At 35.2% G+C, this 20384-nt stretch overlaps 1 protein-coding gene across 3 annotated transcripts in view; it reads left to right on the top strand.

Moving 5' to 3' along the window:
- The window catches only part of GULP1 (GULP, engulfment adaptor PTB domain containing 1), a 119870-nt gene that overhangs the window by 82551 nt on the left and 16935 nt on the right, over positions 1-20384 (top strand). For all 3 annotated transcript variants that reach the window (XM_011978399.1, XM_011978400.1, XM_011978401.1), the window contains 2 exons: positions 10055-10171; positions 10856-10948. In XM_011978399.1, the coding sequence (XP_011833789.1) occupies positions 10055-10171; positions 10856-10948 (210 nt within the window). The remainder of the gene's footprint in view (positions 1-10054; positions 10172-10855; positions 10949-20384) is intronic.

Genomic DNA, 20384 nt, shown 5'->3' with positions numbered 1-20384 from the left:
GCCAAATGTTAATCCCCAAGACAATGGGGAAAATGTCTCCAGGGCATGTCAGAGGTGTTCACAGCAATCCCTCCCATCACAGGCCCTGAGGCCTAGGAGAAAATGGTTTCCTGGGCCTGGCCCAGGGTCCCTGTGCTGTGTGCACCCTAGGGAGTTGGTGCCCTGCATCCAAGTTACTTCAGCCATGGCTAAAATGGTCCAGGGTAGAGCTCAGGCTATGGCTTCAGAGAGTGCAAGTCCCAAGCCTTGGCAGCTTCCATGTAGTGTTGAGCCTGCAAGTGCACAGAAGTCAATAATTGGGGTTTGAGAACCTCTACCTAGATTTCAGAAGATGTATGGAAACACCTGGATGCCCAGGCAGAATTATGCCACAGGGGTGGGGCACTCATGGAGAACCTTTGCTAAGGCAGTGTGGAGGGGAAATGTGGGGTCAGAGCACCCATACAGAGTCCCCACTGGGGCACTGCCTAGGGGAGCTGTGAGAAGAGGCCCACTTGCTTTTGATTTTACAGGCTCATAGGCAGAAGGGACTAGCCTTGTCTCAGATGAGACTTTGAACTGTGGACTTTTGGGTTAATGCTTAAATGAATTAAGGCTTTGGGGGACTGTTGGAAAGGCATGATTGGTTTTGAAATGTGAGGACATGAGATTTGGAGAGGCCAGGGGTAGAATGATGTGGTTTGACTCTGTGTCTGCACCTAAATCTCATCTTGAATTGCAGCTCCCATAATTGCCACATGTTGTGGGAGGAACCTGGTGGAGATAATTTAAATCATCGGGGCAGTTTCCCACATACTGTTATCATGGTAGTGAATAAGTCTCAAGAGATCTGATAGTTTTATCAGGGGTTTTCACTTTTGCATCTTCCTCATTTTATCTGGCCACTGCCACATAAAAAGGGCCTTGCTTCCTGCCATGATTCTGGGTATGTCTTTATCAGCAGCATGAAAATGGACTAATATAGCCAGGCTGCAAATTTTCTAAACTTTTATGCTCTACTTTCCCTTTAAACATAAGTTCCAACTTTAGGTAATTTCTTTGCTTATGCATATGAGTATAGCTTGTTAGAAGCAGCCAGGTCAAACCTTGAATGCTTTGTTGCTTAGAAATTTCTTCCTCCAGATACCCTAAATCATCATTCTCAAGTTGAAAGTTCCACCTAGGACAGGGGCACAATGTAGCTAAGTTATTTGCTAAGGTGTAACAAAAGTGACCTTTCCTCCAGTTCCCCATAAGTTCCTCACTTATATCTGAGACCTTCTCAGGTTGGACTTCACTGTCTACATCACTATTGGCATTTTGGTCACAACCATTTAACTAGTCTCTAGAAAATTCCAAACTTTCCCTCATTTTCCCATCTTCTGAGCCCTTTAAAGTCTTCCAACCTCTGCCTGTTACCCAGTTCCAAAGTGACTTCCACATGTTCAGGTAGTTTTATAGCAATGCCCCAGTCTTCAGTACCAGTTTTCTGTATTAGTATGTTCTCACATTGCTATAAAGATATACCTAAGATGGGGTAATTTATAAAGAGAGAAGTTTAATTGGTTCACAATTCTACAGGCTGTACAGGAAGCATGATGCTGGCCTCTACACAGCTTCTGTTGATGCCTCAAGACACTTACCATCGTGACAGAAGGCAAAGCAGGTGCAGGCATGGCTTACATGGCAGGAGCAGGATGGAAGGTAATGAGGAGGTGCTGCATACTTTTAAGTGACCAGATCTCATGAGAACCTACTCACTATTATGAGAACAGCACCAAACAGATGGTGCTAAACCATTTATGAGAAATCCACCCCCATGATCGAATCACCTCCCACCAGGTCCCACCTCCAATACTGAAGATTACAATTTGATATGAGATTTCATGGAGACAGAGGTCCAAACCATATCAGCTATAAACAGCAGTAGTGACAGCTGCCATTTCCTTGGAGGGTTAGTGTGCAGATATTAGGGGAGGTTGTGGTGAATTTGTCCTGGGGACTGGAATGTTAAGCATATCACTGTTTAAGCCCCAGTCGTGGCAACAGCAGGCTGATCATACCCATCTTTATTCTCTCTAGGCTGATATATACAGGCAGTGGTATTATGGTTACCAGTGGACCAATTCTTGGGCCTCTAGTTGGCTTGCTTGGATGCCAGTCATGGCCACAGTGGACTGAGCAGGTGGACAAGTTCTTGGTCCCCTAAGCAGGCACTGTGGTATGGGTTATGGTAGTATCAGTGACAGGAAAATTATCTGCATCCCAGGTACTGTATGTTGATGTTGACAGTGGCTATGATGGGCTGGGTGAGCCAGTCTTCAGGCCCTTAGGTGTGAGTTAAGGTAGTAGCATCCAGGAGTTTAGAGTTTAGGACCAACCTCATGCCTCTGGGAGGTGCACTCAAGTGCCCAATGTTGTGGATTGTGTTGGGTAATCCACAGGACCCTGGGCTAAGTCCTGGAGTCTGTGCTGGGCAAGCTTGTGCTCAGATCCCCCAGTGGTGACAGTAGTCGCTAGCTGTAGTGGGCAGGGGCAGAGCAATTCTCAGGTCCCTGGCAGAATGCATGAGTGAGGGGCAGTAGTAGCCACGCTGAAGCCCCAGCATTGCAGACGTTGGTGTTGGCCTTGGTAGCCACATCTTGGGCTGGGATGTGGGGAATGCGCATCCTTCTTATGGCCCAGTCCTGTTGCACTTGCCTTCAGCCCTGGCAGTGGTAGTCCTTGCCTAGGTTGTACCTCAGCCCCAGCTACAGGAGCCCCTACTCAGCTTGTGACTAAGTTTCAGTGGCAACTTGCACCCCACTCACATCCCATTCTCAGTCTCCGTGGAACTTGTGTGCTATCCGGCCGCTACAGCCAATGCCTTGTTTGTTTCTCAGCCTCACCCATGGGAGCTTATTCCCAGGTCATGTCCTAGTCCCAGCAGCAACAGCCCAAGTTTCCCTAATGTCTCAGCCTCAGCACTTCTGGGCCCCAGGACAGTGTGCAATCTGCTCAAGGCTAGGATTCAAACTGGCATCTTGCTGTAGCTGCTTAGGTCTCAGAAATGTTGTGGGACCTAGTGCAAGCTCCCTCATGGGAGCAGTTCTATCACATGGTCTACCAACAGCTCCATATTTTAGTTTCAGGAGTTGGGAGGGTTGAGGGGCTGTCCCTTTGTCAGGATTGCATGATTCCATGATGGGGATGAGGGCTGCTGGAAGTCTCTCACTCACTCTTTTCCCATGTATGGAAAGTCACTCCTGACTCCCAGCTGATCTCAACCAAACAGACTGCCTGTCTTCTTCTTTCTTCCTTGCTTTTGGTGTTTCCTGTCACTTTTCTGTTGAATTTCAGTGTTTGCTCTTGGATTATATATTCAAAATGTGATTAAAGTGCCAAGATTTATTTATGAAATGACATTAGTTTCTTAAAAAATGAAACAGAAAATCTGGCAGTTTTATTTGGCAAAAAGGCAAATCTACAATTATAGTTGTACATTTTAATGCTTTTCTCAGCAATTGACAGAACAAGTAGAAAAAAAGTCAATAAAGGTACTCCCCCCCAAAAAAAACCCCAATATCACCCACTACTTTAATAGATATGAATAGAATCCTATCCCAAGCAACAGAGTGTACTTCCCTCTTGAATGCACATGGAATGTTTACAGAGGTACACTGTATGCTGGGTCATATTAGGGGACTCAATAAGTTTCAAAATGGAAAATATCACAGCATATATTGTCTAACTACAAATATATGGAACTAAATATTTGGCCCACATATTTAAAGTTAAATATTTTGTACAAATATTTACAATTAAAATACCCTTTATGTAACTCTAGCTAAAAGAAAAGTTACAGGGGAATTAAATTATTCCTTAATTGTAAAATACAATTTATCAAAATTTTTAAAAGATAAAGCTGCTGAGAGGCAAATTCATAGCTTTCAATCTTTATATAAGAAAATATAAAAAAGTTAAAATTAATCGTTTTAGTCCTGACATTATAAAGTTAAATGAAAACAAGAAAAACAAACCAAAATTAAAGTAGAAGGTTATGAAATGCTAGAATGGAATCAATGACATTGAAATTGGACAAACAAAGAAAATTAACAAGGCCAAATATTCGTTCTTCATTAAGAATGAAATTAATAATCGCTAAAAAGTCATCAGGGACAAAAGTGACAGAAAACACAAATTGCCAATACTAGAAATAGTGGCTGCAGATCCTATATTCTTTATAAGGATACAAAGATAAATATTATATAACTATTATTCCAGTAAATTTGGTAAATAATATAAAATTGATGAATATCTTGAAACTCAATTTACCAGATTGAAAAATCTGAATATATAAAATTATATATAAATATTTAATATAAATATATTTAATTTATAAATGTAAACTTATATTTATATTTTTTAAAAAGATTTGGAACTAAATATTTGGCCCACATATTTGGAATTAAATATGTGGTCCAAATATTTGACAAAACTTTTTGACAAGTGAAATACCAAGCCCAGATAGTTTCACTATTAAAATTTTTAAAACATTTCTTTTTAAAATACCAATTATACATAAACCTTTTCAGAATTAAGAGAATAAAGTAACACTTCTAATCATTTTATGAAGCCAGTGTTTCCCTGATTGAAAAACATAACAAACACCTTACAAAAAATGAAAATTATATTCCAGTGTTTCTTATGATATAGACTTAACACTCTTTTACATAATAATTCCAAATCAAGTCCAGCAATATATAAAATATAAAAGAGATAATACATTATTACCCAGTGAGGTTTATCCCAGGAATTCAAGTTTGGTTTAACATACAAAAAATCAATCAACATAATACAACATCTTAGCAGAATAATAACACCGTAATTTCAGCAAATACAGAAAAGCCAATAGACAAAATTCAACGCATTGCTGCTAAATTTATAACACGCTAGGAATAGAAGAGACTTTTTTTTTTCTGATAAAAACTTTAAAAGTCCTACAGGTAACATCATAATTAACGGTGAATTATTGAATGCTTTCCTTCTAAGACTGGGAGCAATGTAAGGATGTCCATTTTTACTACCTATTTAACGTGGTATTAGGTGTCTTAGCTAGTGAATAGATGGGGAGGAAGGGCACAAAGATAGGAAAGAAATAGGAAAAAATTGTCTTTTTTCGCAGATATAGTATCAACTTTTTTACATAAAAATTGCTGAGAATCTACAACCACTAGATTTATGAAACAAATTTAGCAAAAACAAAGCTTACAAGTCATGTACAAAATTAAATTATGCCTGTCTACTAGCAAAAAGAAAGAAAGAAAAATGTATTTACTCTAGCATCAGGAAACATGAAATAATGAGAATTTTAAAAATATGCTAGGCCTCCATACTGAAATCTTCAAAGTATTGATGTAAGTAAAAAAGACCTAAAGTAATGGAAGAAAGATATCATATTTATGGATTGGAAGGCTCAGTTTAATTGTGGTCAATTCTACCAAATTTATCGATCCATGGTTTCAATACAATTCTGATTAAAATCACAATGGGATTGTTAGTAAAAATTGCAAAGTTACTTCTAATAAGGTATATAAATGACCTAGAGTGAAAACAAATTAATTTTGAGAGAGAAACCCAAAATCTGGGGAAGCATACCTGGTGTCAGAACTTACCTTTAACTCTTATCAAGTCAGGGTGGTATTAATGTAATAATAAGTAATAAATGAACTCTATTGTAGAGTTTAAAAATATCCATACATACATGGTTAATTTTTTTTCCACAAATGTGACAAAAAAATTCAATGGAAAAAAGAAAGTCTTTTTGACAAATGGTGTTGAAATAACTAGCTAAATATATGGAAAAAATTATGAAAATTGTCTTCTACTTATGGTACATAAAACTATTTGAGATGGATCATAGACATAAAAGTAGAAGCTTTTGTAATCTTATATGTAACTTTCATTAAAACATAGAATGTCATTATGAACTTTGGATGAATAGTGATTTCCTAGAAATGACCCCAAAAGCACTACACATGAACAAAAAAAGAATACAATGGACTTTATCAAAAATAAAACATTGTCTGTTAATCTATAAACACTATCAGCAAACTGAAAAAGCAAGCGGCTATTTTCCCAATACATGTATCTGAAAAAGGATCTGTATCCAGACTATATAAAAAACTCCTAAAAGTCACTAATAAAAAGACAAAACACCTAATAAAAGTGGGCAGTAGACTTCTACAGGAAGTTAGTTTATTAAAGAGAACATAAAAAAGGCAACGAACACATGAAACTGGGCTAATATTATTATTCAACAGGGAAATATAAATTTAAAACATTAATATAGCATCACTCGTCCAGTATATTGTCTCAAATGAAAAAGGCTGTCAATATCTGTTGTTTCTGAGAATGTGACATAACGAAAAGTCTCTTACTGCTGGTGGAAATTCAAAATGATATTACTTTGGAAAACAGTTGCACAGTTTCTTATAATGTTAAAGGTAGACCTCCTATGATTTAACAATTACCTTCTAGGTATTTACCAAGAGACAAGAAAACATATGTCTACAAAAAGATCTTAGAAGAATGTTTGTGGTAGTTTTCATGTCTAATAACTAAGAACTGACAAAACCATGAATGTCCATCAGTAGTACAATGGATAAATCACTTGTGGTATATCAGCAGCAAATGCTAATCAGCAACAAAACCAATATGTTATTGATATGTACAACACGTATGAAACTCAACAACTTTAAGTTAACAGAAGAATACAGACACAAAAGAATACATATTATATAGTCTATTTTTATAGATATCAAGGACAGGCAAAACTGATTTATAATGATAAAAATTGGAGAACAGTCACCCATAATAGATGGGATTTGACTGAAAGTAGGCATAAGAGACATTCTGGCAGGCTAGAAATATTATTTATTTTTAATAAGTTGGGGATTATGTATCTTATACGATTTATAAATTTATTATGATTTCATTGTATATAAATTTTACCCCCACCCCCAAAAGTGTGAAGGTTGGAGAGTCAGAAATCTGGATTTAAATTTCATTTTCTCCACTCACTAGCTTTAGGCAAGTTATACAACTTTACAAAATTGCAGTTTCATCATATGTATTGTGGGGTAATTATAATCCTTACTTCAGAGCCATAATGAGAATCAAGTAAAATAATATATGCAGAATATTTACTAGACAGCTAAGTGCCTAATAAAGATGTTATTATAAAATGAGAACATGTTTTTTTAAAGTTACTAATATAAATAAATAATATGAGGCCAAATATCATTAATGAAGAATCAACAATGTTACCATTTAAATGATTATTTATAATGTACAAATTGATTATTTGAAGATAACATAATGTCTCATTAAAAGAATACATCGACACTTTGGGAGGCCAAGGCGGGTGGATCACCTGTGGGCAGGAGTTCGAGACCAGCCTGGCCAACATAGTGAAACCCCGTCTCTACTAAAAATACAAAAATTAGCTGGGTGTGGTGGCGCATCCCAGCAACTCAGGAGGCTGAGGCAGGAGAATTTCTTGAACTCAGAGGGTGGAAGTTGCAGTTTGAGCCGAGATCGCGCCACTCTAGCCTGGGTGGCTGAGTGAGACACCATCTCAAAAAAAAAAAAACAAAAAAGAAAACAAGAAGGATACATCAAAATCATAATTTAGAAGGGAAACAACCTATAATTAAAAATCTACTCATCTGACAAAGGTCTAATATCTAGAATTTACAAGGAACTTAAACATATTTATAAGAAAAAAACAACCTCATCACAAAGTGGGCAAAGGATATGAAGAGACAATTCTCAAAAGAAGACATTTATGCGACCAACAAGCATATGAAAAGAAAACTCAACATCACTGATCATCAGAAAAATGCAAATCAAAACCACAATGAGATACCATCTCACACCAGTCAGAATGGTGATTATTAAAAAGTCAGGAAACAATAGATGCTGGCAAGCCTGTGGAGAAATAGAAACACTTTTACACTGTTGGTGGGAATGTAAATTAGTTCAATCTTTGTGGAAGACAGGGTGGCAATTCCTCAAGGATCTAGAACTAGAACTACCATTTGACCCAGAAATCTCATTACTGGGTATACACCCAAAGGAATACAAATCATTCTACTATAAAGACAAATGCACACGTATGTTTATTGCAGCACTATTTCCAATAGCAAAGACTTGGAACCAAGCCAAATGTCCATTAATGATAGATTGGATTAAGAAAAGGTGGTACATATATCCCATATCCCATGAAATACTATGCAGCCGTAAAAAGGAATGAGATCATGTCCTTTGCAGGGACATGGATGAAACTGGAAGCTGTCATCCTCAGCAAACTAACACAGGAACAGAAAACCAAACACCACATGTTCTCACTCAGAAGTGGGAGTTGAACAATGAGAACACATGGACACAGAGAGTGGAACAACACACACCAGGGCCCCATTAGCGGGTGGGAGGTGAGGGGAGGGAACTTGGAGGATGGGTCAATAGGTGCAGCAAACCACCATGGCACACGTATACCTATGTAACTAACCTGAACATTCTGCACATGTATCCCATGTTTTTTTAGAAGAAATTTTTAAAAAGAAGAAAAAAGTCTTTTTATCGTAAAATAAATAGAAACTTATTACCCAAAGATTTTAAATTAGAAACAGAAAACAAATTATTCATAATCCCACAATCTATCAAAACCACTTCTACCACTTTTTAATGTTACAAATAATATTAATATCTAACACAACCAGTTAGTTTAAGTCATTGAACATGCATACATTGGTATCTGTCATTTTCATTTATTTAGTAGTTTTTATTATAGCTCATTGTCATTTACTTTCCTGTCTTTTTTCTTTTCTTTCATAAAACAGTATTCCTTTAAAATATTATGTACATATTTTGCACTTTTTAGTTAACTAGGTTAAATACTGTATTTTTTGTCTAAAGCCCTCCTTAAATAATGAACTATAAAAATTCCATTAAATGATAGAAGCTGATTAACAAAGCATGTTTTCATTTTATGTTGATCACAGCAGATAATAAATTATTAGGATTTGTAGTAAAGTTAAAGCATAGCATTTTCAATATATATTACTAGCAGTCTTCTTGTTGTCTGGCGGTCTTATGGCATAATTGTGACAACATTAAATCTGACTCATGCCTTTCCAAAACTCTTTATAATGTTGATTAAGTAAATAAATCTCTATTTAATATAAGTCTTTACTATGTGCAAGACATTATAAATTCAGTGGAGATATGAATGGAGAAGAAATGAGCTGGTGGACATAAGATATATTTGTGGCAGTTTCTAATCAATAGATCTGAGATTGTTAGTTGTTTACAAGCCCAAATTCAGATGATATATATATTTTTTGATCACTGGCATTGTGTTTTACCAAAATACAAACTGTTTACCATCACTTAAAATTGGGAGCTCTCATATAAAACTTCAGACTTCTGACCTTATCTTGTATACATAAGATCTGACAGTTTCAGATTGGAATTGCTCACTTCCACCAGGCAACAATTAACTGGGACCGAGTAGCAGGTGTGCCATTTAGAGGGCATACCTCAAGTTTTCCAGAGACACCACCTGGCAGCCTCATTCAGTTACCTGCTTAGGGTTTAACAAACCCGCCTCACAAGGAAAAGGAAATAAGTAGCTAAGCATGAAGAGAAACGGCATTTGGCACTCTGCTTTCATTTAATAGGCACTAAATAGTTGAGAAAGGGAGAAAAACTGGTAGGAAAAAATAATACAATAAAAGAGATGAGAATTTTGACAGAAAGAACTCTTGCTTCCAACTTTCTTACTTCAACAGCTGTTCAGTAATGTCCACCCCAAGTCTGCTTGTTTTTTCAGTGCTGTGCCTGGGTAGGCATTGAGTTATTATGTTAGCATACTACCTTGCTCATTTACTACATCTCTACTACAAACTGTTGCCCTTTTGAAGTACCTCTTGTGAATGTCTTACAGTAAGTGCTTATATGAATGTTGTTTTCTCAATTCAAAAAAAGTTTGACATGTTATTAAAATGCAAATCATTGTTTGATTTTTACACAGGCTGAGGAGATCACTTTAACAATTGGCCAAGCATTTGACCTGGCATACAGGAAATTTCTAGAATCAGGAGGAAAAGATGTTGAAACAAGAAAACAGATCGCAGGGTTACAAAAAAGAGTGAGTAAATTAAGCTTGTTGTTTTACATTTGTGTGATGTAAGTACAGGGAAACTTGCATATCATCAAACAAATTTAGAAGACCTGCCATTAAATTTCCCCCACACTGACTGATTGGAACTGCTTTCACTATGTTCCCATAATTTTTCATTCCTGATCCCCTGCACAGCTTTTTTTTTTTTTTTTTTTTTTTTAACTATTTTATATTGAATTCCCACAAGAACTTAGTGTTCTCATGTGACTTTGCTTCACTTCCTGATGCTTCTCATGGGGATCAGAGCAGCAGAAGCAGCAGATGCTGGGTAAGTGGTTTTCCATGCAGATCAGATTCCTTGGTAATTAAATTATGCCTTTCTCCACTCTTCAAAATCATCATAAGCAAGTTTCACTGTCTTGTGGTTATATTCCAAGATTATGGGTATAGTTTGCACAGTCCAACAAGAAAACACAATGTTGAGATATTAGGAACATAAAATTTGCACACACATACAAATATATTATAAATTTAAGTCTTTCAATGATCTGAAATCCTCCAACATTTCCCAAACTTTATCAAACAGTTTTCTCCCCATGCACAACAAAGTACATTAAGGTTTTGCATAATATAAATTCCTACTCATAACTGTAGCCGGTATATTCCAAGAAAAAAAACCAGAAAGTTATTCAATAATCATTTTCTTTTTAGATCCAAGACTTAGAAACAGAAAATATGGAACTTAAAAATAAAGTACAAGATTTGGAAAACCAACTAAGAATAACTCAAGTATCAACATCTCCAGTGAGTATATTGAACATGTGTATGTTTTCCTTAGAAACAAGATTTTGTGGTGATAAAACAACTCTGTATCACTAGTTCTGCAATATTTCACATAATACTTTGGGATCAGTAATTTCAAAGTAAACATGCATAGAGATGAAGGCTGCTAAGCAGTTTAATTTAAAACTTAAAATTACCTAGTTAGTTCAAATCAGAGTTGTTTTCTATGTTGCTGTTTTCCTCTGGGTTTTCTAACATAATTCAACCCTCGACTTAGTCTTAAGTTTTATTAAATAATATAATTATTCTCTTTGTGGCATATTCTTCTTTCATTTCTATTAATTACTATTTGCTGAGTTAGACTTAATGACCTATGCCAGTCTCCCCTTGAAGTGCTCAACTTCATTATAGGAATTCAGCTGTGAGCAAGACTGAACCTGGTTTCTTATATTACATGGTAAGGGTTCCCACTGGGAGTGAGGCAATTGTATTTCAAACATTAAAATGAGTGGTATTCTCTGCAGACAAAACTCAAGTCCTTGTAGTTAAAATATTTATGTCTGATTCGTCACAGTTTTGAAATCCTTTTCCCAATACCATGTATGATATCATTATTACGTGGTTTTGGCAAAGGGAATTTATTGGAGGGAGGTGGAATTTAAAACAATATTTTTTCTAGGCAAAATATATTCAGGAGAAGATGATTTTTGGTTTGAATCATCTGTACTACTGATATTCTCTATTAAAGTGTATTTATTCTTCATTTAAAAATTTAATATCTAAGCCAAGCACAGTGGCTTATAACTGTAATCCCAACATTTTGGGAGGTCAAGGCAGGCAGATCGTTTGAGCCCAGGGGTTCAAGACGAGTCTGGCAACATGGTGAAACCTTGTCTCTACAGAAAATACAAAAAAGTATCCAGGCATGTTGGCACACCCCTGTAGTCTCAGCCACTGGGGAGGCTGAGGTGAGAGGATGGCCTGAGCCCAGAGGTCATGGCTGCAGTGATCTATGATAGCACCACTCCACTCCATCCTGGGTGACAGAGAAAGACCCTGTTTCAAAAAAAACATCATATCTAACTTATAACATAAACATGAACTGAAAAAAGAAATTTGTTGCAAAATTTTTTATGGAAGCTTATTGTGCTTCAATGAAAATGTTCATTTCTTAATATCTAATACTAGAATCGTTCACAAGGTCATCACTATGAATAAGAATGTTTCTATAGAAGTTTCATGTTGGGTTTCAAACTTGGCACACTCTGGAAATGGGTCAAAAAATGGTCTTTCTTGTAAACTCACATTTTTCCACCTCCCATATGAAAGAGTGAGCATTTCCATTGCTTGGCTTGTGGGTTTTGTGTTTTGTGCCAGTAGGGCTGCTATGGCCTTGATGAGAGAGGTTGAGACTGAGGTACTGACATATATGTGCTGGAGCATCCTCTTCAGGTTCTGGTTTTACTCTGATATTCCTTCTTATTTTTTCTTGTCACTGTTTGCTGCTCACCAGGATTATGATTTTTTCTCGCCTCTCTAACTGCAAGGGACAGAACATCAGCTCAAATTTGTTATTCAACCTTCCATCCCAAGATGGAAGACACATCCTCTTGCGTCTTGTTGAAATTCATATGATAAGCCATGTTGTGAAATATACTAGGAGAATAAAAATAAATATACTTCATTTATATGAAGGGGAAGTAACTTTTTCAAGGAGTTTTGATAACGTAGTTGTTTCTGGAATTCATCACATATGAAGAGTAGCGTTGCTTTCATTTTTGTGTTGACAAAGGAGTAAAGTAAGCTCCATCAGCTTTTTGGATGCAAACCCAAAACCGGTCATTGTGTATCCTCTTTATCTGAGGAAGAACATTTGAGAAGAGCAAAGAGGTTTCAAACACATTAATCAAACTGCATCCTACTTTTTTTATCTTCCCAAAGCCAGACACTACTCTGAGAAGAAGGTGGGTCAGGATTTGGATTACGAATGTGCATTGGTGATCTCATAGGGTTACTGAGTCAGCTTCAGAAGTGACAAAGGACAGGAGGAATGACAAGATGACCCTTGCTTCAGTGTCTTTGACCATTTAGCTGAAATAGCTATTTCAAGTGGAAAGCATGCAAGTTGGTATATGAAGGAAACATAACCTGTTCATAAGCATAATTCATTTATTTAGCAATTCTCACTAGTAGAGCCAGTTATATATAAAGAGTAAAAATATTGAAAAAGCCATGTTTTAAAATGAATTAGCCCTCCCAAGGTTACATCATGTAATAATTATTTTAGGCATTGTGTTCATCTCGGCCTGGATTTATCTAAATAAAATGCTTCAGAAACTACAACTAAGAGGTTGAATTTAAAAAGAAATAACTGTCTTTAAATCACTGTCTTACACTTAGTTCATATATGTAGAAAATTTGTTGTATCCTTGATCATTGTGGAAATGACAAATTATAACTTTGCAATCTACTTATAGTCTTTTGTCATGTAATGTCATTGTCTACACTTTTTCTTTAACTTTATATTTGTCACATGACTTTTTAGCTCCTAAAATCTTATCATATGATTTTTTAAATTGTTGATATGCTGGAAGATGTACGGCTTCATTAAGATAGAATCTGGAGGACATTATACTAAGTGAAATAAGCCGTGCACAGAAAGACAAATATCACATGATATCACTCATATGTGGAATCTAAAAAAGTCAAACTCATAGAAGCAGAGAGTAGAATAATGATTACTAGGGGCTGGGGCAGAGTTGTATAGAAAGGGTCTAGAAGATGATCAAAGGATGCAAAATTTTAATTAGGAGAAGTAAGTTCAAGAGATCTCTTGTACAACATGGTGATTATAATTAATAACAAGGTATTATACACTTGAAAATTGCCAAAGTAGTTTTAATTGTTCTCACAACAAATATGTGAAAATAGAATTTGTTTGATTTTTAAAAAAGTGAACTCAAGAGCATTTTAAAATTGCTAAAATTTAAATGTAAAATTAAATGTTAAAATTTAAAATGTAAATTAATGAGATACCTAACCAATTCAAATGGTTTAAAAAACATTGTTACAGCATTTGCTAATGTGCTTCTTATTAAAAAACATTTTTGCCTTTCATTTCCGATTTTAGTAATGTGGCTATGAAATAAACTTGTAGAACACTAAGTACAGCTTATTTATTTCATATCTACTCAAATGAGGTCCCAAATTCCTGATATTAAAATGAAATAAAATTAGTTACCTGCAGTTATTTTTGAAGATTTATTAATGATTCAGATTATTGAATTTGAAAAACAGACAATGCAAATGGCAAATAATAAAATGTAAATTTATAATATCTTATTTAATAGCTTACCATGTGCCTGCAATAAAGAAATTTCTGTTAAGTTAGAAATGTTTTACATCTGTTCTTTCTTACGAAATTTGAACATCAGTTTTACAGGACACACAGCAGGAACACAAAGTACCTCACAGAGTGCCCCCACGGCTAGCAAAGTAAATGCTTAATGAGTTTATAACCCTGGAAATAAGACTCTTTGGGTTTTATGTGTTTGTTTTGAGCTCAGAGGACTCAGGATTAGAGTGCTCCAAAATGACTAAAGTTCTCATCAGTTTGTTCAAAGGATTAGAGGCAGTGATCGATATATTATTAAAGAAGCATTGAAGTGAATTATGAATCCCGTTATGCATATTGAATTACAACATAGGTGGGTATGGTGTATGCAATTAATTTGGAATCTGATGAGTTTTTAGTGATGAGAGGAACCCCTCGCACAGAAATATCTTCACAACTGACCAGCCCAAGACAGGTCTTGATCCCACTGGAAGCCAAATTTTTCAAGTTACAGAAAGGGGACACTTTTATCAAAAAACTCTAATTCAGGTTTAGTTCTTTATAAATTATTTAATGCTATAATTTGGTTCATAAAAATATACCTTTAAGCACAATAATGTTCTGAAATGTCTGGATATGCTGGCCTAACACAATATAGTTCACACTAAGCAATTGCTAGTCAAATAAAATACATCTTTAATCTTAGCTTTAATATAGTCTCTTTGGGGAAAGGGAAAGAAAAAAGTAGGAATGGAATTTTGGGAGTTGTGGAATTAAAAGTAATGTGAAAATAACAATAATGTAAATTAATATTATAGATGTTATTTTCTTATCAGTTTGTGATGAAGTAGAAGATAAAGTCAGATATGGCAAGCAACGGAAACATTCTTGATAAAATTTGATTAGGCCGGGCATGGTGGTTCACGCCTGTAATCGCAGCACTTAGGGAGGCAGAGGTGGGCTGATAGCTTGAGTCCAGGAGTTGGAGACCAGCCTAGGCAATATGGCAAAACCCTGTTTCTACCAAAAATACAAAAATTAGCTGGGCGTGGTGGTGCATGCCTGTAGTCTCAGCTATTTGGGAGGTAGAGGTGGAAAGATTGCTTGAGCCCAGGAGTTGGAGGCTGTGGTAAGCCTGGGAGGTCAAGGCTGCAATCAGCCATGATCATGCCACTATATTCCAGCCTGGGTTACAGAGTAAGACCCTGTCTCAAAAACCAACAAACAAACAACAACAACAAAGCTTGATTAGATAACTAAAAAATGACAAGCCATCTTCTCTAACAAGAGGTCCAAAGTTAAAGTTGAATTTCCGTAATACAAGACAAAGATTCAAATGTACCAAATCTCCTAATAATATATTACAGTCTTATTGATGTTGATATCCTTATTCTGTGTTAAATCTTAAATTTAAAATGTGAGGCCCAATGCAGTAGAATGATCTACATGGACACCTTTGTACTTTAAAGAGTCTCTGTTTAAGTGAGAACATAGGTGCATGCATGTTTCTACTTTCCTCAGAGATGCCCTAAGGGAAGGTTATTTCTTAGAAAGTTTGTCAGTCACTTATATGTTATATACATGAACGTGAATTGGTCATACTGATGGATTTTGAATTGCAAACTAAGTAATTTTAGGTTGAAACCTTGAATAAAAATATTCCAAGCTTCTAAAATGTTCCCTCAAAGTTTTATGATGTACATTTTAGTTTTGGTTTTGGTCTTCGTAGTCCCACTGCTTCATCACTGGGATTTTGAAATCATTCTTAATAGCAGACCGTATGTTACAATGCATATCACTTTGATTTTCATTTTATCTCACTTGTTGATTGTATACATTTGATACACTTGTGATCTGCTATGGAATATTATAAAATGTGTACTGAAGATCTAATATTTCCATATATCTAGGCTCTTTGGTTTTCACCGTTTATGTATTTCAGATGTTAAAGGGATTGCATTCCATGGGGGAAAGAAAGAAAGGTTGGTAATAAATACATAAATATTTCAATAAATAAATGTAACCATTTAGATCTTGTATATGCTATGAATAAAACAAAATAGAGCAGAATAGAAGAGAATGATTGAGAATGTTGTTTAGAGAAAGTGACCAGGGAAGCAAGCCCCTTCAAAGAAGGTAGCACTTGAATTGCAATCTGAATGATAAAATGTTAGCAAATACAACAGACTGAAAACAGTTACAAGAACTTTGCAGCTGCAGTGTAGTGACTGAAAGCCAAAACAATTGGAGAGGACATTGAAGAGAGACTCAGAGTCTAGATTTGATAGGTCTTCATAGGCAATGGCAAAGGATTGGTATTTTTTTTTTAATGCAATGATATGTCACTTGAAGGTTTTAAACGGAATTTGTGGACCATCTGGCTGCTATATGCAGCATGGACTGTAAAGAGGCCAAAGTGATGTCCCAGAAATAGACATTTCAGTAGTCTAGGAGAAGGGTAAATTAGACTATAATTCTACCTGTGAAGGTTATGAGCAGAGCTTGATTTTTGACACATTTTGAAGGTAGAACTTGCAAAATTTACTAATGGATTTGTTGAGGGCAGTATACGCACACACACACTAAAGGAGCAGGAGTGTCCCTTCAGGTTTTCTCCTTAACATGTGGGAAATGATGCCATTTTCTGAAACAGACGTGACTTAGGAGGAGTGAGTGATAAAGAATCAATATTTCACTTTTGCCTGCGTTATTTCTGCCAACTAGACAGCCAATTGGAAATGCTTATTAGATGGCTGAATATACAAATCTGGAATTCATAGAGAAGGTCTGGCAGTCTCATGTGCTTGAGTGAAAAAAAGTTTGTCATTTTTTATTCTAATTGTTTATTGTTTAGTTAATATGCCCAATATAAATTTGGTCCCTGTGAGCTTATGTGATTGAGTTCTAGCTAAAGAAAATAATATGAGACTACTTTTTTGTTCAGTACTGAAATTAAGACATTCCTAACAAGTGTATCTTTAATATTTGCTTCCGATCTTTTTCACTTAAAACCAATTCTTCATATGCATGATAAATGGAGACCACTCCTATTTCTCACTTTCTCATATAAAAATTGATATGAATATATAACACTTAATGTATATAAAATATATTCTTACTTGTTTTTAAACAGAATGCTTACATATCTTCTAAATACCACCACGATTGGGTCAATCATGGGTTCCTTTTCTATCAAATGAAATAGTCTTCAAGAGTACCTATATTACATACCTCTGTATCACACTGAATTGTGAAAATCTTTTCCCTGGTTTTAGATATTGGATCCTTATTTTATACAGTCACTTAGATACACTGAGAAATTTCCGTTACTTGACTGTGCTGTTTGCTTTTTGCTGTGTTCCAGTGGTTTGGCAATGGATTAGAGGTTAGGTTTTCCACCATTTGGTACTAATTATCTGGGAACAATCTGATTTCCATTTATTACATTCATATGGCAGTGCTGCCTGTATTTATATTAGAAAAAAAGAGTTTATTCTGCCCTCATAGCCTCATAGCCTCATGAATGCCTGCAGAAGATTGTTTCATTGTAAGATGTGGGCATAACAAGTTCAATCAAAATGTTCCTCTTAATTCTTGTATCTGGGTACTTTCATTTTACCCTTCTGACTATAGAAGGTTTTAACCAAACCAGACTACTGCCAGGAAGCAAAGTGAGTAAAATTGTAGTCCTAGGGAATACTGGATTCTATTGCAGAGTAAAACAAATGTCTTCCTTTCAATTAAACCCTTAGATAAAATTATTTCTTTACATAATCAACTGTGTGGCCACTGATTAGACTTGATAGGACAATTATAGCCTAAAATGTATATTTCATTGTGGATAAACAGTGAATCTATTTATTTTCCTCTAGTGTTTTCTCTGCTACTATTGAAGTGAGAATGGGCAAGAGCAGATTGTGAAAGGTCTTAATTACACGACAAGCTGAATGCGAATCTTTAAACAAAGACATAAATTTTAAATATGAATTGGTTCAAGAACATTTGATGCCCACAAAAAATGATTACCATTCCACAACTTCACTTTCATAATTGTTAGTTGCACAAGATAATTCTAAAAGCATAAACCCTGTCTAACGGGAAGAAAAATATGTTCCCATTCCAGTTCTGATCATAAGTACCTGGTCAAGTCATTTAGCCTCTCCTTGTTGCAGTTTTCCGCTTTGTGGTACAATTATATCCATTTAACTTGAAAGATTCTTGTGAAAACTGTAAGACAGTAGGTCTTACAACTAACAGATCAATATAAACCAACTGTAGACCTAGAAATCTGAAAAAACACAGACCTTGTGCTGTAAGTTGTAATCATTACTTTTAAACTTTATTTAAAAACTGATATTGAAGATATGTTATAACAATTAACTTTAAAAGTATGAATCAGCATGGTAATCTAGAAACATCTGCTAGAACATTTTATGCTACCATTTTCTTTCTCCATCTTTAATGTTAATTGTAATTTTCCAGGTTTTTTAACTAGAAAAAATTATTTTAATATACAAATGTAAGGGAATTTATTTCTTAATTATTTCTTAATTTAATTATAAATATAATTTTGAACTCTGCCATTTTAGTAGTTGTGATAAACTATATTTTAATCTTGACATTTGTATTTTATGTTTAAAAAGTCTTTGGATATTTGTATTGCCAGTGCAATTAACAGTGAAACATAAAATTTCAGTATAATCCTAATATTTCTAAACATATTATGACAGAATTGCTTAATCTTAAAAGCAGTGTTTCTGTTATTATTGTTCAAATGTATTTAATATTTACTGATAGAATTCAAACACTTTTAGGATATTTCTTCTTGTTATCACATTTATATAAAACTCAAGGTTGAAATATTCACCATTGCTTAAATGCACCAAGATGCTACTTACTGAAAGAAAGAGCTACAAAGGGGAGGGAGAGCATTAGGACAAATACCTAATGCATGCAGGGCTTAAAACCTAGATGACGGGTTGATAGGTGCAGCAAACCACCATGGCACATGTATACCTAGGTAACAGACTTGCATGTTCTGCTCATGTATCGCAGAACTTAAAAAAAAAAAAAAAAAAGACAAAAGAAAAAGAGCTACAAAAGTGTAGCAAAAACAAATCTCAAACATGGACACTCATTATTAATATATCTGAATAACCTAACAACTTCTGTATAACTAACACATAATTTTTTTACACAGAATTCCCCTTAGTATAATAATTCAGATTCTGTGCATGTTCCTAAAGACCAAGACACCTGGAACTACGAACATAAAGGAGTTGCTTGAACAGTGGTGCCATGTACTTCTGTAGGACAATCCAAAAAATTTGGTTCCTAGCCATCTGTCAGAATACTGACAGAAAGCCCAAAATAAAATTCCTCGAACTGTTTTTCTTCTAAACAATGTACTTAATTACTTAAACACATAAACATCCTCAACCAGTTAAAAATAGCAGCGACAAAAAAAAAAAAAAAAAAGACTGGTTCCAGAACCTTGGGACCTAAATGCAAAATTGTCACTGTTTGTCATTTAGGTGCTAATGTCCGCACGTTCATATCCTTATTGAATAGACCTAACCATTTAGTACAGAATCAAGCGCCAACTTTACCCATATATTTAAATGTGCTGGACTTACATTTCATTTTTATAGGGAATTAGATATAACATCTGATTCCTTGACTTGAATTGCTTCTAGGTTGGGAATCAAAAACTCAAACTTTAATATAGCCCAGATTATGACATTCAAGTGTGAAATGGGCATATGGTAGGAGTGATAAATTTGAAAGCACAGGCTAACTTCAAAGACACAGCAGATATTCAATACCAGTCAACTATTTTCATGCAAGTGTGTGGGCCTACATTCTAGATTTTCTAACTTCTGGGGAAAAGTTCTGGATTTTAATATGTAATCTATTTTTATATATTAATTTATTTTTAATTTAAAAATTTTTATTGATACATATTAGTTGTACATGTTTGTGGGTAGAGATGATATTTTGATACCTGCACATAATGTATAATGATCAAGTTAGAGTCATTGCAGTATCCATCACCTCAAACATTTATCTTTTCTTTGTGTTGGGAACACCTAATTCTATGCTTTAAAAGACCCATGTGATCTA

Source organism: Mandrillus leucophaeus, unplaced genomic scaffold (genome assembly GCF_000951045.1).
Source record: "Mandrillus leucophaeus isolate KB7577 unplaced genomic scaffold, Mleu.le_1.0 Scaffold1938, whole genome shotgun sequence".
Lineage (NCBI taxonomy): Eukaryota > Metazoa > Chordata > Mammalia > Primates > Cercopithecidae > Mandrillus > Mandrillus leucophaeus.
The sequence above is the reverse complement of the archived record's forward strand: the minus strand, read 5'-3'. Positions and strand labels throughout refer to the sequence as shown.